The sequence below is a fragment of the Corapipo altera genome, unplaced genomic scaffold, assembly GCF_003945725.1.
Source record: "Corapipo altera isolate COAL_440 unplaced genomic scaffold, ASM394572v1 55, whole genome shotgun sequence".
NCBI classification, from domain to species: domain Eukaryota; kingdom Metazoa; phylum Chordata; class Aves; order Passeriformes; family Pipridae; genus Corapipo; species Corapipo altera.
The window spans coordinates 8,374,768-8,399,216 of NW_020884882.1; the positions used below are offsets into that span (position 1 = coordinate 8,374,768).

Below are 24,449 nucleotides of genomic sequence, written 5' to 3' on the forward strand. Positions count from 1 at the left end.
CCAACAGATCCAGTTCATTATTACACTTGTTTCAGCATGAATCCTAACTGTTAGTGGTCTTCAGTAAGTCAATTAACAGCAGCAAAAAAAAAAGTGGTAAGAAACCACCTAGGTTGACTCCACATCATAGCATTTCTGTTAGGGTGCTGCAGATTAGGAGATATACAGCAGATTTGTTTCTTGATTGAAAGGTTTAACTGCTACTTTCAGGGCTCTTCTGTAGTCTAAAACATACCATTAGCAACACTATCAGCACCAGATTCAAAAAAGGTAATTGTACCTTCTGCCCTTCCTTATTGCCAGTACAAGAATTTATGGCATGATATAGAATCATAGCATAATTTGAGTTAGGACTTTCAAAGGTCATCTAGTCCTATCCCTCAGCAATGAGCCAGGGACATTTTCAACTAGGTCATGTCATGAACTAGAACCTGATTTTTGTTAAAATTTAACCCCTTTTGCTCAGTTAGATTTGTTAACATGTATCTGTTCCCTGTATGGGTTTGTAAACACATTACCATGTGGCAAAAAGGTAGGAACAAGTGACAAATGTTAGTAAGAGGGTTAGACCACCAACAGTACTATTGGCACTCACTAGGAAATATCTTTGTGCTCCCAAGTTGTTGTTGTCTTAAACAGTCGTCTTGATCAAAATATTTCTTGATGCTCTGGGATCTTTGATAACACAGTCCTTTTTCAGCTTTCATCTGTGATGATTAGAGTGGTGGGTTTTTTCATTGTGCTTCTTATGGCTCCAGGGATTGCTGCCTGGATTAGAATGTTTTATGCGTGTGAATGGAACCGTTCTGGTACTACTTAATTCATTAATTTAAATAAATAAGTAAAAAATCCAAACACAAATAAACCAACCAACCAACCCAAAAACCCAAGGAAGAAAAACTGAAAAATTGTTCCCATCCTTTTACCAGCCAACAAATATACTGGAACTAGCAGTTCCCTGTGTTTCTTTGCTCACCAATACCACCACCTGTCTTCATCTAATCAGAGATATGGGTCTTTTAAGTATAATTTTCCTGAGAACGCTTTAAATGTTAAAATAGTGCAGCAACTTGCAGAGCCTAGGGCCATCCAGAGATCCTTGGATTATCTCATGGATTTTTTTAGAACAGATGAGATAAAGCAGTCAATTTCCATTGAAATTTGAATGAGAGCAGTCATCCATCAGACTGGCCTTTAGCTTGGAGGAAAGATCTCATTTTAATGCAGGGAAGCTGATCTCTTTCTGGGACAGAATAGTTCAATAAGTCTAAGTGAAGTGTTAGTTTCCCATGAGCCCGTAAGCCCTGTTCCTGTAGGTTGCACCAGTTAATCTGCTTTAATGCGATTCAGTTTTCTATACTTGGCACCAGGTAAATACCCATATCTATAGTTTCCCCTGTCTCTCTTTGTGTGTGCATGTATTGAATATTCTTGAACAGAAAGCTGTAAAAGGCCAGGCTGCTGTGACTGAGTACTGCTGTGTGCTTGAAGATACTTTCTCCTTCATGAAAAATCTCAGGAGACACTTGACCCCACTTCTTAAAATCCACTTGATTCATCCTGTTTCTTGCCAGTCACTGCAACATTATTGTACTGGGCCTTTTACATGCATAATTACCAATTATTTCTGACACAGCTAGGTGATAAGGTTTCCTGTCCTTTCTGTTTTCCTAACAAATGTGTCTGGTTTGCCTCTCTATTCTCTCCTGTTCTGTTTTTCTTATCCACTATGTAAGCTGCTTAGACCAAAGCTTTTATTTTTGAGCTAGGTCATCTCCTGACATCAGGAAAGGAATGAATCTGGATCACTTTAGTCAGTTTGTGTGGTGTGTTATACTTGCTGCAAATTACTGAATCACTTACTTCTGTTGCCTCTGGCTTCTCTTTGCTTCTAACGTTTGGTCATTAGCAAGTAGCTCTGTTTGTTTCCAAGTTGCGGTTTTTTATTCTTCAAAATTATGCATTTCCTCGTGGCTGTTTTATAAATATAACTCAGTAGTATCTAAGTGGTCCTATTTAAGAACAAAGTCGAGTTCTTCTAGTTACTCTATGAACACATGATTATGTTGTTGTTATTCTGGGAAATTTGCCATGGTGAAAAATGCAAATAACTGAAAAGAACTGCTTCTCTCTGTCCCCTGTCTGGCTTTTGTCATTGCTGTTTGGCAGTTGTTCTCCATCCTCTGCTGCTTCCCATATCTGTTTGTGCCTTCTCTTCCTTTTGTGCAGAATTCACCATGCTGACTTCAATTTACTCTTGTGTTCTAGTCACGGGAAGACAGGAAGGTAGAAGCCATCATGCACATGTTCGAGAACTTGGAAAAGAGAAAGAGGAGACGAGAGCAACCTTCAGACCGTAACAGCACTGACGCTGAAATCAACATCAATTCTGAAGTTCCTGAGCCAGAGGAAATAAAAACAGAGACTCCTGAAACTGAAGATGGAAGTTCAGCACCAAGTGCTCCTCCCGCAAATGTTCCTAACAGTAACAGCAGTACTGGGGTTAACACACGGCGGTCTTCACAAGTAGCGGTAAGATGAAGATAGGACTGTTTGATACCTTCTACCAAGCTCAGAGCATATCTGGTCATAAGATGGTTCAGGTTGGGAGGAGCTTTGTGGGCTCTCTAGTCTATTCTGAGTCAGGTAGGGTCAGCTCTGAGGTCAAACCTGGCTAGCCAAGGTTTTACCCAGTCTTGAAAACCTCCAGGGATGGAGATTCACAGGCCCTCTGGAAAAGCCCTCCAATTCATAACTGTTCTTATAGTGAAAAAATTTTGCCGTGTATCCAGTCTGAGCCTCTGGTTCAGTGTATGTACATTGATGCACCACTGCATCTTCTTGGTGACTTCAGGCTGGTTGTAGAAAGGCTGCTGTTACATCCCCTTCTGTCCTCTCTGGGCTGAACAAGCCCGACTCCTTCACTGGGTGGGCCCCTTCTGTGCTGGCGTGAGCTTAAGTTGGATGCATAACTGCAGTGATGGAGTTCTTTACCCAATCTACTTTGGATACATGTGTTCCCATTTTATGGCAGGGCCCAGACACTTGCCTGGAATGCTCCATGTCAGCTCAGGTCAGGAGTAAGAGCAGTTACCTTGAGACAAGCGGCAAGTTTCATATTGCTGCTTTCTTCCTAAAGACCCGTGTTCTGGTTGATCCTTTTAAGAACGCAGAAGACAAAACGATAATTTGCCAGTGTTGAAGGGTCCCCAAGGCCATCTTATGAACCAACACAGAGTCCAACAAGATTTTGAGAGTCAGGTAGTGTCAATCTCAATTCTTGATCCTGTATGCAGAGAAAAGGAATACCCTTAGAGGTGCTTGGACTAATGACAGTTTATATTGTAGGAAGCTGTCCCTGAAAAACCAGTGACTAAGCCAGCTCCAGCAAAACCCTCCAGGCCCCGACCAAAAAGTCGTTTCTCTCGATACCGGACCAGTTCAGCACAAAGACTGAGAAGGCAGAAACAAGCCAGTTCCCAGCAAGCTGAACTCGCACAGGCTGTCCCAGAGGAAGGAAGCACTGCCAGCTTGGTAACCACAACAGATGTCAGCAATGTGGAAGGGCCAGGAGAAGGCAGACAGTTGACGGGATCTGACCCAGCTGCTGTCCTGGCTGCGGGATCTCAGTCTAATCGAGCTGCAGTAAAGTACCCCAAAACTAAAAAGGTAAATATGATCAAGTGCTCAAAGGTGGGATGGCAAGGCAGGCTGGGGGGTATCCAGCTAGGACAGAGCAAAGAGGTTGGCTTTCAACTTAGAATTGAAGACCAAGAGGGAATGTGACTGCAACTGTAATGTACAAGCTAGGATAAACTTGTAAGGGCAAGGGGGAAAAATTGGAGAAGATAGCAGGCAGCTGCCACATACTGGGCATAAATTAGGTGTTACAGGTTTGTGTTAGAAACTAGTTTTGAACAAGGTGATCAGGTTCTCCGAGAACCTTTTAATAAGACAAATGGAGCATAAAATCAAGCTACTTCTGTAACACTGGATTACTTCTTGTGCCTGCCACAAGTGAAAATTGGGTTTGACACAGGAAGTCCTGCCTGTGTTCTTCCTGTTGAGGAGGAGAGGTGTCCTACCTGAGCATTGCTTCCCCATACATCATTGTACCACATTGCCCTTCTTCTTCACCTGTGCTGGTTGCACTGACATGTGTGTTTTCTCCTTCAGTATCTTGTTACCGAATGGCTGAACGACAAGGCAGAAAAGCAGGAGTGTCCTATTGAGTGTCCTCTGCGCATTACTACAGACCCAACAGTTTTGGCAACTACCCTAAATATGTTGCCAGGTCTCATCCACTCCCCGCTGATTTGTACCACACCTAAACACTACATTCGCTTTGGTTCACCTTTCAACCCAGAGAGACGTCGAAGGCCCTTTCTGCTGGATGGAATTTACAGCTCCTGTAAAAAGGTATGTTTGCTCATGTCTTACCTTCATGGGCTGTATACTCATCCAGCTCTTACTGGCCCCCTTGTAAAGCAGTTATGTCCTCTTGGAGTTTATTTCCATGTATTCCTGCTGAGCTGGTGTGTTGATGCAGTGTCCAGACTGTGACTGCTGACTTTCTCCTAGTCACTGTTCTGTTACAGTGAACATGTACTTTCAGATACATGTACTTTTAGAAACATGTACTTTCAGATACGCAGTGGCTGTTTATTATCCAGCATATGCAAAGAGTGTTTCATTCAATTGTTACCCTTAGAAAGTTTTATGTTACTACTTTCACAGTTACTCCATCAACAGATGGTTGGCATTGTGGGGATAGGACAGTGTTGCAGAGGACCTCAAGAAAACAGTGCCCCTGTCAAGATCCATTGTCTTTGGAAGAGCCTGTGTGGTTTAAAAGCTTTGAGTTTGCCTATTTGCAAGAGCAAGTCCACAGCTCTTTGATTGGGATCCTAGACAGCCTATCTGCAATAGGTTCTTGAGGCCATGCAGGAAGCCTGAACTGTGCACAGCTGTGGATTCCTCCAGAGATGGCCAGTAAATGCCAGTATTTACCCATCCACAGGGAAACAGTAGCCAGGTTAGTTTGCTTGATCAGATTTGTATCAGAATCCATCTTGCTATTGGCTTTGCTCAGAGATTTTTCCAGTTCCTTGGGACCCTGAGAACAATTATGTGGAAATCCTTTCTGATCAAACTGTCTTGGTAGCTTTCAGAGTCAGGTACCATGTCCTGGTTTCTTTGCCTTCCTTTGTTTGAAGGTGTTTTTCCACAGAAAATCTTTGGACTTTACTGTTTCCACCTTCAGCCAATTTGTTGTCATGCCCTAACAGGCACCTACTAAAAGAAGCTGAGGTCTCTCTTTGGTATTTACTTTTTTAGGTAAAGCTTTTCATGGTTCATATATAGATGTATGAACAAAACCTTGTCTGTTTCTGTGTGCCTGGGCAACCTCCTCAAGCATCTTTGAGAACTGCAAGGTTTGAGCTGCTTTTTGAACTTGAACAGTGTCTTTGAGCCTCAGGGAAGAGAGAAGCATCCAGAGCAAAGCTGGCACAGTTATTTGGAGTTCTCTGCTCAGTGCAGTTGCTGTGCAACTACCAGCAAGCTCACAATTGAGTGAAAACTGTTGTGATGGAACAAGTCTTCTGATCTTTTGCTACATTTGACTATTTTCTAGTCAAATGATAATTCTCACTGCTGGAGAGGGAATGGACTAATTTCACTACAGATGACTTTCATTTAGTCCACACCTTCCTCAAAGCTGAGTGTCCAAAACTTGTGTTGCAGCTGGGACATTTTCAAAGCAGAAAGGTGTCTTTTAGCCTGTTAGTACATTTTGTGCATACCAGTATGATGGAGTTTTCTTTGACAGGTTGATTTAAACTCATGTTCAGTTCATGATTTAGTGTTTTAGAACAACCCATTAGTTTTCTAGCCTGTAATTTTAGAAGTGGTTGGTTTTGACTTTATATGGTACTTTGTTCTAGCCTGTGCTAAGGTGTGCACTGTTTTTGCTTGTCCATTTCCCAGTATAGTAGGAAAATTGTGAATGCTGTCATCCAGCATGTTCCTGTTTCTTAATCTGAAAACTTAAATGCAATGTCTATTCCATTATCTAAATAATTAATAAAATACTGAAAGCTGCTTTTTCCAGAACAGATGTTGCAGAAATAATTTGTTAGATTTCTGCTTTTTGAATGTAAATGTTTAACTGTCCTAGTGAGGTTTTTTGTCCACTTTGTTAGGAGATCCATAGCTTTTTCTTGGAAGATGCTTGTTAGCATTTGGTAGTTTTATGACTTAACAGTCTGGAGATGTAGAAATCTGCTTCTCATGTTCAGGAATGTTTAGAAAACTCACAGGGAACACCTCCTTTTCAGCCAGCTGAGGTCTAGAAATGGTGCAGAACTTGATGACATTGGTCTCTCAAGACCTGATCTTTGTCTTGTCTACTTTTGACTACTCAGCCAGGGAGGTTGATTTATAAAGGCTGTTGAAATAGATCACATATTTTCTTGGATTGTCAGCAGGCCTCATCCTTAAACTACTGAGAACTGTGCCAAAAATTCAGCTGATGATCTCAGTTTGCATCCAAAGCATGGCAGTGTCTGAACCTCGCAAGGAAACTGAACTGTAACCTGCTCTCACGTTAATCACACACTGTACAGTGACTTGGCTGTCAGATCAGATGCCACGTTTGAGGTAGTGGTGCTCCAGACTGGCTGGCACTTCTCACTTTTCCTGGTGGCCGCAGTGGAATCCATTGAGTTACATTTGAACAGAGAAGAAGCGTCTGCTGTACAGTAGTGAAGGCCATCAAAGTAGATCCTGTCACCTGCTCTTCACCCTCGTATTGAAGTTTTCACTTTGAGGATTGTGGCCTCTGAGTTTCTGATGCACTTTCACGATAGCTTTGAGGAATCATAAGACATACGTGTGTATCTCTAATAGGATACACATTGCTGGCATGCAGATGAACTGTGGATTGCTGAAAGGTAAAATTACAATTTTAAACCTCTCTGGGAGAAGAAAAGTCTGGTAAAGTGAGTCCCCTGGGTAAACTGCACAGATGAAAATTGCTCTTTGCTTTTTTTCAGCAGTTTGCTCTCATTTTACTGAATCACCTGAGTGTTTTCCCTTATATTGCGGCAGTTATTTTTATAGTAAAGATAGTTCCTGCCTGCCATAAAGAGTCAGTTTGTATCAAGATACAGAGGTAGCACACCTGCTGCAGCAGCTGATTTGCTGAGGCTTCAATTCATGTTCCCTTGTATGAGGTCTGATACATTCTTTATTGTCCATGTTCAGAAGACCACTGTGACTTTTATCTTTTTTAATAGGAGCTGAAGAAAAGGGTTTGGGTTTTTTTTTTTTTTTCTTGGTTTGCCCTCCTTGAAAACTGCTACTTGCATTTTTATCAGATTTTTTTGCTCTGTGTCTCTGGCAGCAAGCACAGTCCTGAAAGAATTGTAATGTGATTAAACTCAGCCATTTCTCTGCTGGAATTGTTAAAGCAGAATCTATGTTAAGCTCTAATATGCCTTAGTGGAGCAGAGGTCTCCTGTGTTTGTTTTCCTGGGCAGGAAACAGCTTTTTTTTGCAAAAACCAGGGGATGTAGATAGTCCATCACATTTGCGTCCCTTTTCTTTTAAATTATGATTGTTTTTATTAATTTTTAGGTGCCAGTGTTTTGCATTTTTATGTTTATAATTTGCCCTTTACTTATCTTTGTGTTACTGCTGAGGATTGCTGCTCCCAGAACACATCCCATCAAGAGCACAGTCAGCCCCATCACAGTAGGTGGTGGGCTCGGTGCTGACAGCTGTGTTCTAACAGCTCCTGCCTGAGCGCACGCGAGGGAGGTAATCCCGGTGTTCTGAGCAGCCTGCCCTGCTCCACAGGAGCGTAGGAGTCTGAGTGCATCCTACAAGATGACATAGAAAGTACCCGAGGAGTTTCACGTTTATGTAGTCTCGTTCTGTTTCAGCGCTGGATCAAACAAGCCCTGGAAGAGGGGATGACTCAGACCTCACCAGCTCCTCAAGAGAACAGAGCCCAGTGTCTATACCAAAGTAACGAGAACAGCAGCTCCTCCAGCATCTGCAAAGATGACACAGGTAAATGCTCAGCACCATCAGGGCAGCGCTGGCTCTGAAGTCAAACTGGGGGAGTTGCCGAGTAGCAAAGGCAGCTGTACAAGTGATATCTGAGTGTGCACTGCTGCCTGATGGCACAGCTCTGTGGTAGGTGAGAATGTTGCTTTGTTGTTCACTGAAATTTCTGCAGACCCGTTCTGGCTTGAACATGTGCAAAGTTTCTCAGTATTTTTTTGTAAAAAGATAATAATTTAATCTTGCATCATCAGCCTCAGTGTTGTGTGATCTTTTGTACAATAGAAGGGATGGGGGGGTAAGTGAGTACAGTGTTATCTCTTTTCAGCAGGATGTTGTTAGATGGGCAATTAAATACCTGCTGACTGCAGGAAGATACAGGAAAGTCTTACAGGCACGTCTGTAATAGACAAATGACTAAGTCTCAAAGATGGAGAAGTTAAAAATCTATGAGTAAAGGAACGGAATGGTTAAATACTGTGTTTGAATCCTTTTACAGAGAAAGAGAGTGAAGATCTGCCCAACCAGGGATCAGTTTTCCAAGGATGGCAGGAGGCTAGACAACAGAGACATTATACAGAATTGATTATTGAAAAGTTAGATAAACAGGAAATGAACAGAATGCCAGAAGCAATAAATGTACATCCTGAGCAAGAACTGAAGAAGCAAACAACTGAACTGTAGAATTTACTGATTTTTTTTTATTTTTTTTTTTAACCTGAGCATCAGAAAAGATTATTATTTTAAAGAGGAGTAGCCCTGAGGGAAAGGCTTTAATCCTTTATAGAAGTGAAATGTGTTTGGGCTGTATTGATGTAGCCTATAGGGGACTGTTAGGTTCAAGTAGCAATAATTGAGCTACCTCTGGTTTGTTTGTAGCAGTGACAGTGACACGTCCTCTGACCCCTCTTCTTCATTCTTCTCTGCTCTTTTCATCCTTTCCTGTCTTTCTTTCCCCTAGCTCCTTCTTGTGCAGACTTCTAGTTGAAATATTTCCTTTCCTTGTTCACTGCATGTTCCTGATTATGAGTTGTCCTGTTAGCAGTATCTAGAACATTGCTAAAGAAGTAATTTGGGGTACTTCATTAGTAGGAATCTTTTGTAATTGCATTGAAGACTCATGGGCTTCATTTGGCTGGGGAAGGAGACAACGTGATTTGTTAAGGTTAATGGTTCAGCCCTGTTTGCTTTTCAGACTTGCTGAGTCCCCTGAAGAAGTGGAAGTCTCGCTACTTGATGGAGCAGAATGTTAAGAAGCTGCTGCGGCCACTGTCTCCCGTGACCCCTCCACCTCCCATTCCCTCAGTTCCTGGCTCAGCGAGCCCACAGCTGGCTACACCCTGCTCCTCACTGCCCGGAGAGGAGGAGAGTCGCAACGGCTATGGCGTGATGTTCTCACCAATCCCCTCTCTGGCTGCCAGTCGCTGCAATACTCCACTACAGTTTGAGGTAAATCTGCCCAGCACTGAGGGTGCTAAAAAGAGGAATGGGAATATTTGTAGCAAGGGCGACACTTGGGACACCCTCCTTTTGGAGTGTGTGGCTGTATTGCTGACCAGCATCACAGTGTCAGCCTCAAGAGCACTGCTGCCTTTCTCCCCTACTCCACTTCTGACCAAATCTCCTGCTGTGTTAAATGTCAAACCTCACTTTGTAGCTGTGAGTAACATTAGTCTTACGTTGTTTTTTCTGTTTCTGCAGAGTAGCTCCCGAATTTTGGAGGTTTTTCAGTGATCTTTAATCATCTTTCCCACTTCAGATCTCTGTGCCAATGTGGCTTCCAAACCCTGCCTCCTCCAAAGAGTGCAGTAGTGTTCCATTTCTCAAAGGCCGTCTGCCATTCTCACCTTCTCTTTCTCCAAACAGCTTTCAGTAACCCCAAGTGTGGTAGAAATACTTTACATCAGCTTCCACTGTATCCTTTGTTTTTTCTTTACCTTGATTGGGTAGAAAGAAAATACCGTAATACCTTTGATTTCTTAATACTTTACTTTTGCAAAAATCAGCACTAGTAGTGAGAAGGCTCTGTAGGTGGTTTCCATTGCTCTAAACTCTGTGGGAGAATTACCAGCATTCATCCCACCAGGACCTTCCACTTTCTGTTGCTGCTCTGTGCCTGTGAGTAGGGATCATGCTGTTTGCAGGTTTAGTTTTGTTTTCTAGCATGGCATATTTTCATTAAAAACCTGTGGAACTCTTCAGGCCAGCTGCTCATACTCTGCCAGTTAAAACCAGTGCAGTGATGGACTGCTCCATACTAGGGACTATTTTGCAGGAATCCCTCATCCATTTTGCAACAGGTGGTATTTTTTGTAGTATTTTTAGCTTAGTGTGCTTTGATTATTTTCTTTGAGAGCCCTGTCTTGTAAGTTGTTTGAGGGGCAGCTCTGTAGAGGTTAGCAAGGAAGATTGTGGAGCACTGAGGAGAGAGATAAAAGACTGTTCCAGGCACAGAGCTCAATAGGAAATGATCCTTTCCCTAGCAGTGGTTAAGGAGGCAGCTCAGGGCAGTGTTGCCACAGTCTAATCATCCCTTTCCTGTCCCACGATAGTGTTAGTTAACTAGCCTTGATTTCACTGGGTATCTATAACTTAACTTGTCTTTCTCCTTTTTTCCTCTTGAAAGGAGTCTAACAACTCACTGGACCATAGGCTTCTCTGTTCAAACTTTTGTATTTCCTCCAGTGCACCTCATTCATAATATCATTGTTTTAATGTCATGTCTGTTTCATTTCGTTATCATCAGTTCTAACTGGAGGGAATGCATCTCCCCAAGTATAAAGCTTTATGCTTCAGTCCTGTGGCCCTGTGGGAAGAGAGTGACAGAAAGATTCTTCCATCAGTTCACAAGCTTCCTTAAGGAAGCAGAAGCTGTGACTTGCCATCTTGTCTTGCTTAGAAATACATTTTTGAAGGCTTTTAAGAAAGTTCCTTCTTGACTGATTTCCTAGCTGCTCTCTGAAAAATTTGTATCATAAGCCTTCTGAAGCTCTGGTTGTCGGCTTTTTACAGATTGAGTTTTTTCAGACTGTTTTGTGACCTTTTTAGACTGGAAACAATTTAGAGGATGCTTAGCCCTGCATATTCATAGGAGTGACTAGAAGCATGAGGACATGCATCTGCTTTTTCTGTGGAGTTTGTCAGAATTTTTTTTTAGCTAACAAATTTGAGATTCCTCAGTTTTCTAAGGTTTTCTGCTTTGCACAAGACAGTGACTGCTGCCATATTTCTCTGGGAAACCTTCTTCTCTGATTCTATTTTAGGCCTTCTCATTAGCATGGAAAGGGAAGTGCTTGGGAAGGAGCCCTTAACTGCTGTCAAGGGCATACACTGCCTTTACTGATAGGTGCTCAAATGATATGACATTTCATAAAGCTGACTGTCCACACCTCTTCTCTTGACTTTATCTGGAAAGGTGACCCACAGTGGATTGAAGGAGACCGTTTTGTTTTTTAGTGTAATGTCTGTGAAAGGTCACCTTAGTGTTTGAGGGATCTTAGTTTACTTTTTGGGCTAAACCAGGCTTTCCATCTTTCCCATGTTCTCAGAATAAACACCATAAATTTCTTTCTCTATATTTCATGGTGCAAACTCTGTCTGACAGCATCAGAAATATAAAGAGTAAAATGCTGCTTTTCTTAATGTTCACGTGCTGCTTTGGGTTCTAAGTTGCATCATGAGATGCAGTAACCCAGTCCTATCTGTGCTTCTAGGAAGCTTTAGAACCCACTTAACCAACCACGTTGCCATCCAGGCTGGGGCCAGTTCCTGGGATGGTTTTTGTTTAGAATAGCCATTGCTAACCTCTGTGCTTGTGTTTTGTACATTGTATTTTGCTTCTTGATGAATAACTAGATGCTTTTCCCTCCTCTAGAACGTATCCTCCCCCGAGAGTTCCCCTGCGCATAGGCCCGAGTCCATGTCACCTGAGGTAGTTACCGGGCCCGGGAGCGCGCGTGACTGCGCGTGTGTGCTGGGAGGGGAGGGGTGAGGGGCATGGAGGCAGTGGGAATAAGTGTGGAGCGTTAGTCACAGCAAGGCTGAGGAGAGTTTTCAGGGTTGTCACAAGAGAGCAAACAAATTGAAGGCTGGAATTTTTGATTCACTTGTTGACCCTGCTGGGAAGACTTGGTATGTCTCAGCTGTTGAGGTGAAGGCAAGAGATCTGGGCACTCTGCAAATGTCATCGTCAATGTCAGACCCAGCCCAGCAGATAAGTGGTCTGTGATATTTACTCAGCAGTGCCAAAGTGACTGCTGGGGAAGGGAATGCACTCACCACTAGTTTTGACTTACGAGCACACAGTGGTGCACCTGACCTGCTCTCTTCAGCCTTGACGTATCTAAACCCGCTCACTTGAAGACTGAAAATGTTGAGGAGATGCCATCAAGTAGTACTTTGCTTACCTAGTGCCTTGTTGTAAAATATGAGGTGAACTGCCTTGCTCAGAGACTGTTTCATAGTAGAAAATCTGTTCTTATCTCCAATGTGGTGGATTACTTGGAGCTGTAATACAGCAGGGGAAACGTTCTCAACGACAGCAGGAGAGGAGAGCTGGTGCCTGGTGCTGCTGTGTTTTTCCCTCTGCACTGTAGTCCTGCAAAAAGGATGAAATCTTGTCAGTTATACTCATTGTCTGAGATCCTGACATATTAACGTGGTGAAGGAGATGATTATTCTGCTGCCCTGGAGGGTTTTTGGCACTTCAAGTAGATAAATGGATAAACTGTTGTATCAGTGCCTAGTGCTCCAGAAACTGTGACAGCACAAAGATGATGCCATTGTGGTTTTGTTGGATATTGTAAAATGTAGAAATGCAGTAAAAATTAAATGAATGTACTATTGTTGGAGATTTCCAAAGCTCACAATAAGTGAAAACAAATGGCTTAGATGTCCTGGGTATTTTATTGTTAGGAAGTTAGTAGTGGCTGACTTGGGAGAGTCAAGAACTTGGCTAATATAACAGCAAAAGGACAGCAGAAGTTTTCTGTTCTCTCTCCATAATTAATATAGCTACTGCTATGTGTTAACATCAGCTTGGGGACGTATGAGGCAATTGAAAATGCTGGTTTGAATTCACTGACTGCCTGGGGATAGTGCCAAGCCTTATCCTCTTGTTGCAGAAAGACTGCTGAAGGGGAAAGGGCATCCCATTCTGGACAGCTGAACTGATCATTGTTTAGTCTGTCACTCCCCTGTGGAATGAGCAAAACAGTGCAGGAGAGACCCTACGGGGTAATCAGAAAGGAACTGGGAAGCAGGAAGCTAGCATTGTACAGAGCACTTTCTGACTTAAATTTCTCTCCCCACCCTTGCCCGATACTTTTCCTGACTTCCCGCCCCCTGTCTGTATCCTTGTCGGACTTTCCAGGTCTGCCTCCGATCCGACCTGGATTCGAAGGGAGGGTACTTGGATTCCAGTGCAAACCAAGAACGGCCATCGCTGCTCAGCTTTGGATCCTCTGATGTGGCTCCACAGCCCTCCATAAACTCTACTTCAGAGATGAACTTCCCAGGGAAAAGTGGGGAAGCACAGATGCTGCTACGAAGCTCTGATCAGGCTTTTCGGACAGAGTTTAATTTAATGTATGCCTTCTCCCCATTGAACGCTATGCCACGTGTAGATGGGTTGTTGCGGGGGTCTCCTCCTTTGGGAGAGAGGAAGCCCATGAATTCGGAAGCGGGATGCTGCAGATCTCCTGCCGAAGGGTATTTCAGCAGACACGAGTCGGGGCTGCTCAAAGAGGCAGCACACGGATCCATGTCTCCCTGCGGCGAGAGGGCTTGCGAGGGCGTCAGAGCTGCTCCCCAGAATCCACCGCAGAGGAAGAAGGCAAGTATTCCTGAAAAAGAAATTCTTAGGTTCCAGGAACCTCTGTGGGAACTGTAAACACCACGGGAAAGACTTACAGGCAGAACGAAGAGAGTCTGGGCGAGTAATCCAGGCATCCAGTGCCTGGGTGAAAACAGTTGTTGAAAGAGGGTTGTTACCCTTTAGGCAAGATTTTGATGTGAGAGGTGGAAGAAAAAGACCACAGTGAAAATACCTCTTCTGGGAGCACAGAAAGTAGAGCAAGATGCTGGCAGCTTTCATCAACAGTTGTTAAAATGAGACAAGACCCAGAGCAATAATACAGTGCAGCTGTACAGCTGGTGGAGGTATTATTTATCGGGATGAAAAGGGTCCTTAGTAGGTAAGAGGATCTAATGTTTCAAAAGAAAACATAGTCTATTTATTAGAACATATTAGAACATTTCCATAACATTGCAAAGAAAGTAGATGAAGGTCATTACTTAAAAGTTAGCTCTTTGAAACTAAAACCACAGGAATATGGTTTAAAGAAAGCAAATACCTAATAGCAGGCCAGTGACCCTCATGGGACTAAAACTGAGTGAAAATGGTGAGTCAAGGTGGTGCTGTGATAAAATAGGGTACTTGTGGGACAAATACTGGTGCCTTTTCCTGTGCTTGGATTTCTTTTTTTATGGCAAGTGTGATAACTCAGATCACTTGTATAACGGTCCAACTGGATGGAATATCTTATTTCCATTCCATTTCTGGGGGCTCTTGATTTTTATTTTCCTTTGGTTTTCTTTTAAAGTTACACTTATCTTAAAACCTTCACATGTTGAGTTACTTTTGGAAATAGCCTGTTCAGTATTTTAGCATCATAAAACCTTCTGTATGGGCATTGAGTCATAGTTGATAAATTCTTCATCAGAGCTGCCTTCTGTGAGTCCTTTATGGCTCTGTGCCTTATAATAACTCTGAGGGAACACACACTGAAAGATAAAGGCTCAGCTGGAAATATTTTGGTTCTGCTGTCCCTGTGTTGCGGGACTGGGTTATCTTTGGTTGGTGTCTTTGACAAATGTGAGACTGCTTTGCAGAAAATACATTCTACCTTTGCTAAAAGCAGTTTGTTTAGGTGGCAGTGCTGGAAGTTTGCAATGCTTCCATAGCAGGGACCTGCTCTAAGCAAGTTGAAGTTCTGTGCTAGGCTTCACCGAGCTTTTGGCATTAATGTGGCTGAACTAATACACATGAATGGGGCACTGAAGATGCCAGTTCTGTGAAGAAGGCTCTTATTACCAGGAATGTACATAATATCACAAACTGAAGAGTGTGAAGGATTTTGAGAGAAGGGAGGATATAGAGGCTTGATGCTTGAATATGCATGCATGTCCTGAAGTAATGAGAAAATCCAGGTTGTTAGAGAAGCAAACTAGCTGGATGTTTCTGCTGAAATAATGGTCATAAGAAGTAAAATGGCATGGCAGTCCAAATTTGTACCACTTAGCTCTACAGATTCAGGAAGAGTTGATAATCCCACTTTGCCTCATCAAGTCTTATCTGCAAACCCAGGGAAATAGATTTTTTAAATGGTGTGTGGGCATGTTCCTCCTCCTTGTCCTAGTCCACTGCGTTCCCTGAGTCATGTCTGTGCTGTCTCTCCCAGGTATCCCTACTGGAATACCGCAAGCGGAAACAGGAGGCCAAGGAGGGCGGCGATTCGGTGCGAGGGGCAGGGACCCCCACCCGGCAGGGCAGCAGCTCCTCTGGGACTGACACAGACGGCCCGTCGGGCTCCGCAGCGCGAACCCCGTCCTCCCCACAAAGTGGCTTCTCCCCTTCTCATCCCTCCCTGCCTCACGTAGAGGACGTCAGCCCACCGGACTCCAGGGGCTGTGGTTCTTCATCATCACTCAGCAAATCCCAGGAGAGCATCAGCAGTAGGTGGTGAGTGTCATCCTTCCAAGCCAGCCTGAGATTGTTCCACAGGGAAGGACTGAACTCTCTAGGAGGTATTTCCATAACAATACGTGCAGTGGGATGGTTTCAGTTGGGTCTCTTGGCATTGTTCTCTTTCTTGATTGCTAAACAACCGTGAAGGATACCAGCAGCCTTCTCTGCCTGCCCTTTAGATATCAAAAATCTGTCTTGAAACATATGAAGTTAAGCAGTTGTTGCTATTCTGCCAGTTCCCGTTTGAGGTCTTGGGTTGGAAGGTCTTGCCCATGCAATGAAAATGTAATCCAGATCTTTTCTTGATGAACCTCCACACTTTTTGGACATGAGTGATACTAAGTCCACTTCTATTCTGAAGGGAAGCTCACAGCCCTCTCCAACTTTGCATTTAAGAAGCAGAGACAGAGCAACAACTTCAGCTTTCCTAATGCCCTGTAAATACAGCTTGAAGAACAGTTACCCGGGTGGCTGTGGTTGGTGGCTTGCCAAAGGCACAGAAAAACCACCCTAATTGTGTTACCATGAGCAGGTTTGATAAGGAGAAAGGCTCATCTTCAAAAACACTTGAACCTGATAGTAATGTCTGGTCCAAACCATTAAGTACTGCAGCACTGACATGCCGAGTGTGGCTTTGTAGTGCCTGTGCAGTGATGGCTGGGATGTTCTGACTGGAGCTGTGTAGGGCACTGGCTCTGCTGTTCTGCATTCAGGTTCTGTTTGTGCACACCACAGGCAGAAAGACACACACACCTCTCCTGGTGCTGATCCTCCACGTGCGTGGCTGTGTCACTGCTCGGATAATGGCAGGGGGATGGCAAGGGGAGAGATGCAAAGCAATGCTGAAGGCAGTGAGAAGTATGAAGTTTAGGTTGAAAGTGCTTAGGTACTTGGGTGACTTTGCAGGAGTAATAAGATCTGTTTCCTTCTTTTTTCCATCAATTTTCAAGCAGAGATTAATAGAAACAATTGTCTTGTATCTCTCTGATAGTTCTCTGTCTACCAGATGACCTTCTGCCAGATCCTGGGACTGGCCACAGCTGAGGCAGTCTGCTAATGATTAGTTTACCATCATTATTCTGTTATCAAATAGTCTATACAAGTGATAATATCCCGTGTTCTTTCCCTCCTCTCCTGTACTGCTTCCTTCTGCTTGTAAAAGAGCAGAAAAAAAAACCAAAACAGCTGAATTAGCTAAAACTAGTTCAGGGTGAGGTGTCAGTGTGGCATCCTTGCTCTAGTAGCATGTTTTATGTGCTGTGAGCTTCATCTGCTGCTCCTCAGCAGGTGCTGCTCTGGCTTCAGTTTCTCACATGGTTTCAGGAGCAAGTATTGTGTGGGAATAAAGATCCTATTGTTATGGGACACTGGATATAAAGTTGAAACGATGCTGATAACGTTTTGAAATGGGATTAAGTAGATTTGCTGCCCTTTAAATTCTTGGGTTTCTGTGTTTTAATGGGCAAGGCTAACAAATGTACAGTCACCTTCTACTTTTAAGAAATATATTAGAACCTGCACGTTTCTGAGCTAAAATTGTGACCCAATTTCATCTTTAACTCTCAGTGCTTACATGTCAGATACATTTCCAGATAGTCACAATAATAGTAGGAACAGAAGAAAATGGTGGGAACTAAAATTCCATGCCTTAATTTGTACAGTTTTCCAGACTTTTGCTGAATTCTGCACTAGTTGCTGATAGCTTTCATTAAAAGAAATAGGAAGTTTGTCTCCTTCACTTGCCAAGATAGACATCACAAAGTAAACAGATGTGCTGCTTGCTGCCCAGTAAACCCAGCCTGGCAGCAAACTGTCTCCAGCAAAACAATAACAGCAAAGGAAGGTGTGAATTCACCCCTCACCCCATTCACCTCCATGAGGTGTGAACTCTGGCCCCTTCTCCTTAAGTGAGGGTGAACTTCAATGTTTGGGTTATTTATTTAAAAAACAAACAAAAATAATAAACCCATGATATAAAGTGCAGTTTTCAGTAAATATTAAAAAAAGATAAGTACAGAAATCAGTTAATATGCTGTTAGACTGCATGCTTACATGGTATGCAGTGCATTTAATATAATCTGAATATTTAAATTCAGGCATTTTTAAGGCACACGTTCTTCAGTGCCCAGGGTAAAGGTGTTGTAAATCTCTGGTCAAGGTGATGTTGTCTTATATGTTGAAACACATATTGCTATAGAGATGTGGATGGTCCTGTGCATGGTAGATGGAACGTTGACCCAGAGGTCTGGGGTTTGTCTGTGGCTCTGTTTTTCTTCATCAGATTGGCTTTAGGAAAGCCATTTCACCTCTGTTTCACCCTCAGACAAGACACTTACATAATGGAACAACATCTAGCACTAATCTTGAGTGGAGAGTTTTCACACTACAAAATAAACGGGACAGAGTGTCATTAGTAGGCAAAACAGCCAAGCAAGTTTTGTTCCAGGAACAGTGCATTATCCAACTGTGTTGTCTTGGCACTGTATTATCATAAAGGTATTGAGTTTCCTTCTTTTTAGTTTGAATAAAAGTAATTATGGAAAAAACTGTATTTAATCTACCAGGATTTTCAAAATGCTGTTGGATTTCAAACCAGTTTTTTTCTGTAATCAAGTGAATTACTGAACTGGGTGTTTATACCATGTTTTTGATAAAGGACTTGGTTTTCTGAGAGCAGTGGTGTCATGATAGCCAGGGACTGGCAGTCTAAAATCCCACCAGAGGTTTTTTACGTGGCAAAAGCAGTTCAGAAGTTTATTCCTCATCTGTCTAAAGACCTGGTAGTCTCTGATCCTTCCTTTCTGCAGTAGGGGTTTCTATTTGCACTGACATGGTACCGGTGAACTTAAGCAGAGACTTTAAAGACAAACCCATGTTGTGGTTACACCAAGGAGCCCACATCCCCTGTGCTTTGGTCATGTTGTTCCTGGCTGTGTAATAGCAGTCCTCAGCTGTGCCTGGGTTTTTGTTGCAGGATGGTCCCGACGTCGGTGGAGAGGCTCCGAGAGGGCCGGGGGATACTCGAGAAGGTGCTGAGGAGTGGTGCAAAGGTGTCCCAGAGACACGAATCCTCACCTACCTGTGACAGTGCTGTTGAGAAGGATGCAGGTAGGACAGTGAAACTTTTGGACGTTTGGTTGGTGGGAAACGATGGCCAACTTGTCTATGAAGTCAGTTGTACCTTCATCTTTAACATTATCGAAGTTGCTTTCTGCAAACCATACTTTATTGTTTTTCACATATTGCTTGAGCCTATATCCCTCTTCTGTTAGACCTGGAAGACCACAGGTTTCTCCAGGGTTGGATTCTAGACTGCCTGCATCTTGGTTCTGACAGGGACAGCTTCATTGTCCTTGGACAGAGGTGCTAAGAAGGTGCTATCATTTAATTCTCATTGGCTGAACATTCACACAAATGTAATATCTTGTTTCTGAGCATTTTAGGGCAAGTATGTATTTACTTCATTCCAAATCAGACCTTTTTCCCCCCAGTTGCAGTAAGGTGTATTTGAGACCAGCCTCTGAAAACTGGTGTCTCATCGAGGGTTTTCCTGGGTTTGTACTCCTAGGCACATCTTTTCAATTCTTTTCTTTCATCCAGTCTTGAGAGGAAATCCTCTTCTCTATCAAAAATGTCACAGTTTCATGGAACCCCACTGGGAGTCTCTTCCCTGTCTTTCCCGTACCATCGCAAGTGGCTTTCTTGGTGTTTATTTGAGTAGGCAGAATCCTGGCTCCTGCAACAGGCCTTTGCCCACTCTAACCCGTACATCTCTGGCTCTTCAATCTCACCCTAAAGTTAGGCTGGAATTAAACTTTCATCTGCAGTGGTACATTCTTCTTTCTTGTTACATAAACCCCATCCCACTCTGAGCTGTGAAAACCTAATGCTGCAGCTGACAAAAGTCGTCTTGTCTCCTTCATCCCAGCGCAGCAAAATACTTTTTTTCTTCTTTTGCTTACTGTGGCAATTTCTTCAGCAGCTTGTTTAGATTCTAGTTTATATTCTTGTTTAGATTTTGTGAGCCACCTTCCCTCCCCCAGTTGCTGCTCTGCTTTTTCATGAAACAAAGGGGTGGCTGAGTCCGTGCCGTTCCTGGTAGCACCTGGCATGGTGAAGATGCACATGTTCACTTGATGCTGTAACAGATAATATTGAGGGGAACTGAAAAATCCCAAACTTGGAGGTTTGCTGATGAGGCATGTAGGAACGAAATGGAATTTGTGTGCATTCCACGCTTCTGAGAACTGCAGCTGCTCCCAGCTAAAGCTGTCACTTCATATATGCTTTAGGTTGACACAGGCCAGTACTGCCAAGAAAAGCAGTTCTTCATGTCATTCCTAGTGCAGGTATTGGGAAATGGGGAAGGGAAATGTTGGCTTTAGCTTTTAAGTTTACATAAAGCAAATTCAGGAAGGTCATAGTTTATTTACCCTTTGTAATTTAGTCTTTCAACTTGTCTTTAACTTGTCAAGGATTTTTCTAAGAACAGGCACTGGCAGTAAATTGTGCAGCTCTGCTGGCATGCCCGGCTGTTTAAAAAACAGTCTTTAGATTTCTTCTGATTCTCATACTTCTGTGAATCACAGCAATCTCCTGGATTGAACAGTTAGTCTCTTCAGTGCGTGACTGCTTAACAAAACATGCCCCAAACTTCCAAATTTTGCCTTTCTGCAGTACTGGGAATGTCACCTACAGCAAGTCCAACAGCCACTTGCTGCATCAATGTCATTTCAGGAATGGAAGGTGGCACAGGGCACGTGCTGGAAGCTTCACGCCCCAGTTTCTGTGCAGGTCTGTGCCCTGAGGAAAAAGGCTCCTGAGCCTCAAGAGCAGACGAGCTCTGTCCAGATCCTTGTTAGCTAAGCCAGCACTGTAGTGCAGCACAGAGAGGACAATGGCAGCAGAGCCAGAGACACTGCTGGCACTGGTGCTCCTGCCAGTGCAGCTGGGGCCAAAGCCAGACCTGTCTGGCAGAAGTACAGAGCGGACTGAGGCAGCGTGTCCTGTTTCATGACTGAGACACATCTGTCATATAAATTTGATACTAATACCAACAGTGTTTCACCAAGGCATTTCAAATCTGGCTGCTGAGAATCCCTGAGATGCTGCAGATAAACAACTCTCTGTCGTTAGTCTGCAACAGAACTCTGATGGGAAGTCTCCTAGTCTCAGCAGCTTCCTCCTGAAGAAAGCAGGATCACCAGCCACGGTTACAAGGGTAGCAGCTGAAACATACACGTGGCTCAGGGGCTGGGTTGCTCCAGTAAGTACTTCTTGCCTACCCTTTGAGGAAAACCGGCCACAGGATCCTGCTGACAGCCCTCCAAGAAGGGACAGTTTTGTCTCCTGAGCTGTAACTGTATCCATTGTGGATTCCTGTAACCAAGGCTGAGTGGGAAATTGCCAAAATCTTAGAAACCATCTTCTGCCTCTGGTATCTTGCTGAGGAGCCAGGGGAGCCCAGGCTGTGTCCATGCTGAGTCTCCAGGTGTGGCCATTCAGACAGGCTGGTCCAAGGCAGATGGGCTTTGTACTGAACCAGAGTGCACTGGGGTGAGGGGAGTAGCCCTTCTTCACACATGTGGCTGTTTGTATATGTTAAGGTCTCCCAGTTGTCTTCTGCTGGGACTCTTCAGCTTCTGGAATGCTGATGGCTGGGGAGGCTGCTCTGGTCTCAGCCACTGCTGGATGCAGAACACGAGGGCTGGGCTGTCGGTGATGCCATTTGAGAGGGAGCTGCTGTCCAGCCTCAGTCCAGAGGGTGAGCTTTAACATGCTGCCTGTACATTGCAGACACAGCAGAAGGAGACACTCCAGAAGCCCACAAAGGACCAGCAGTTTACAGTCCTTCTCGGTACAGCTACCAGGTAAATGCTTTCATGTGTTATCTGCACATTCTGAAATAAAACCTTTAAAGAGATAAGGGGGAAACTGCCCTTGCCTGCCAATTGTTCCCAGTCCTGCTGCACTAAGTACCTTCATCATGAGAAAGAGGTAGGAAACGTGAAAGTCAATCTGACATGCCTTTTCTTTTTTTTTCCCCATGCCTTGTTCAGCTGCTGCAGTCTGACAGTCCCCAGGCAGAATCACAGACCCTGCTCCAGCAGAGCTCCTCCCCGTACAGAGGGCACCTCGCGCCGTCTCCTGGATACAGCTACCGAGCAGCAGCACAGAGGACAGGACACAGCCTCTCCCATGGTTCCTCAGAAACATCCCTCTCCTCCACCTCGTACTCCAGCCCTGCCCACTCGGTCTCCACAGACTGCTCTGCCCTGTTTGCAGGGACCTCGGGGTATTTCAGCAGCCAGCAGCACTCTGGCAGCGTCAGCAGCAGCCTCCTGAGGAAGAGCTGCCCCGCGGCTGCCAGCCCGGCACAGCAGACGGCTGTGGACTCTCTCTCCTCCGAGTCGGGCTCCCAGCCCTGCACGGGTGTGTCGGGCTCCTCCTCCGCTCCCCAAAGTGCTCGCTCACTACAGTCAGACTTGCGGACTATCAGTCTGCCCAACTCCGGGCAGTCTGTGCTCTACCAGGGCTCCCGGGGCGCAGTGATTTCCAGTGCACAACACTATCCACACCGCGGGGGAGGCAGTGTCCACCAGTACAGACTGCAGCAGCTTCAAGGTTCTGGAGTAAAGACTCAAACAGGACTTTCCTAGGGCTGCCTGGACTACAGGAGGACAAAACTGCCCATAGCTCCTTCCAGTCACCTCTGGAAGTGGCTCCTGGGCCGGTGTTGGGAGCTTGCACCTGATGCTGGGGTGCCAGGGGTCAGAGGCTGAGGTCTGAAACGCACGGGTGAGATTTGTGAGCAGTATTGGCCTCTGGCCTGGTAGGAGAACGCAGATTTCTCTGAGGCAGAGACTGTAGCAAAGCAGTTCCCTGATGCGTGGGTACATTGCAAAAACAAAAACAAAAAAAAAGGAAAAAAAAAAAGCAAATGGTTCAAGTGCAATGACTGTGGCACAGCCTCTGTCTCTGGTCCGTGCCCATGGCCATAGTCACTCATGCAGCACGGACACCGTTCTGAATTTGAAAGCAGTTTAAAGGAAACGTTGGGGGAAGTTAACTCCAATCTCTTTATAGGTCAGGTTCTCAGTGCGTTCTGGGGAGGGCTTTAATCCGTTACGATCATTCCAGTCACAAGCAGATGAGCGCACACGGCTGCCTTTGGGCCTGGGTCACCACTGCCACTGTCAGAGCTTTTTCCAGGACAACAGAGTCTCCGCAAATGTGAACTAGCACAGGAGGGAGGGGGTTGGAGAGTGTGCCTGTCGCTGCAGAGGGTCTGGGGTGCGCTGTCATGTGCTGCTTCCTTGCAGGGCTATCATGAACGAGTGTTCTAAGGTCGCTTAAGGAGTCTGTGAACAGGAGCACGGCCGAGGCTGTGCTGTCACATGCCGCCGTGCCAGGGGTCTCTGGCTGCCGGTGTGGAGACACGTGGGGAGTGACCGAGGGCCTGATCAGGCAAGTGATGCTGCAGTGCACAGGGGGCTGCAGGCAGAGGAGCGGGGGCTGCTGAGGGATGGTGCTGGGGCGTTGGGTGCAGACTCTGGTCTGTGCCGAGCCAGAGACTCTTGGGGCAATGCCATGTGGGGTCCTTCCCAGCCACCGTCACCCGCCGAGCGTGGCAGGAGAGCCAGCCCAGACACAGTGCGCTGTCTGTTCAATTCCATACGATTGCCAGCTTCTTTCTCACTTGTTTACTGTAATATCGGGCGTGTTTTTATTTATCTAATTTTATATTCAGTTATAACCATAGTAGGTTAGCTAATATATGACAGGTGTCATCCCTGGTGCTGCAGTGGAACTTCTCCTTTCTCTTGGATAACATAATGCTGTGAGTCTGTCTCCCCTGTCCTTTCAGATGCACAGTCTTCTTCCTCTTTTTTTAGGACTGTTACAGGTTTCTCTAATTCACAATTGAAATCAGGTGTTTGTTCAGCCTAGGGGAGACTTTTAAAATATTGAAACAAAGAGTAACTTTCTCACACTGTCTGGCTGTGAGCGTGTTGGGATGGAACTTGTCACCCCGCAGTTGGGTGTCTGTATACTGTATAAAATAGGTGTAAACTTCACTTGGCTTAGCCCTGGGGGTGCAGCCTCCCCTTTCGTGCTCTGAGCAGCACGGGGCAGGCAGGCTCTGCCCTGCCAGGCGACGAGAGGGGGCCGGGGGGCCCTGCCCAGAGGCTTCAGCACCTTTGGGCACAGCAGGGGGGCAGGAGGGAGGGACCCTGGAAAGCTCTAGGAAAGGTGGGGGCTGTAGCTTCTTACTCTAGTGGAGTTTTTACACCATGCTGTAACATTTGAACTTTCACAAGAGATGTAATAATTTTGATAATAAAAATACTTAACTTGAAAACCGGTATTTTTGCATTTTTTTCTGTTTCTTTACCACCATGAGCCCTGGTGCCCAGGATGTGGGGTGAGGGAGTAGGGGCATATTGGTCTCCCTTTCCTGTCCCTGCAGGGTAAGCAGATCTTCACAGGAGCAGCCCTGCAGACCTCCCTTCTGCCAGCATTTTGGGTGAAGCCAGGGGCTGCTTCGGGAGCTGCTGTTCCTGAGGAAATTCCCTGAGCTTCTGGCTGGGGTTGTGAGATTGTGGCTGTGCTGCTGTTCTTGCTCATCTTG

General features: G+C 44.8%; 1 protein-coding gene across 1 annotated transcript in view; it reads left to right on the forward strand.

Moving 5' to 3' along the window:
- Window positions 1-24,179, forward strand: part of SETD5 (SET domain containing 5) — a 39,583-nt gene extending 15,404 nt beyond the window's left edge. Inside the window, exons 13-23 of the mRNA XM_027640198.1 lie at window positions 2,269-2,532; window positions 3,349-3,669; window positions 4,177-4,419; window positions 7,947-8,076; window positions 9,266-9,519; window positions 11,945-12,001; window positions 13,442-13,903; window positions 15,531-15,811; window positions 18,792-18,925; window positions 21,614-21,687; window positions 21,877-24,179. Coding sequence (XP_027495999.1) covers window positions 2,269-2,532; window positions 3,349-3,669; window positions 4,177-4,419; window positions 7,947-8,076; window positions 9,266-9,519; window positions 11,945-12,001; window positions 13,442-13,903; window positions 15,531-15,811; window positions 18,792-18,925; window positions 21,614-21,687; window positions 21,877-22,476 — 2,820 coding nt within the window. The 3' untranslated portion in view covers window positions 22,477-24,179. The remainder of the gene's footprint in view (window positions 1-2,268; window positions 2,533-3,348; window positions 3,670-4,176; window positions 4,420-7,946; window positions 8,077-9,265; window positions 9,520-11,944; window positions 12,002-13,441; window positions 13,904-15,530; window positions 15,812-18,791; window positions 18,926-21,613; window positions 21,688-21,876) is intronic.
- Window positions 24,180-24,449: the final 270 nt, after the last annotated feature.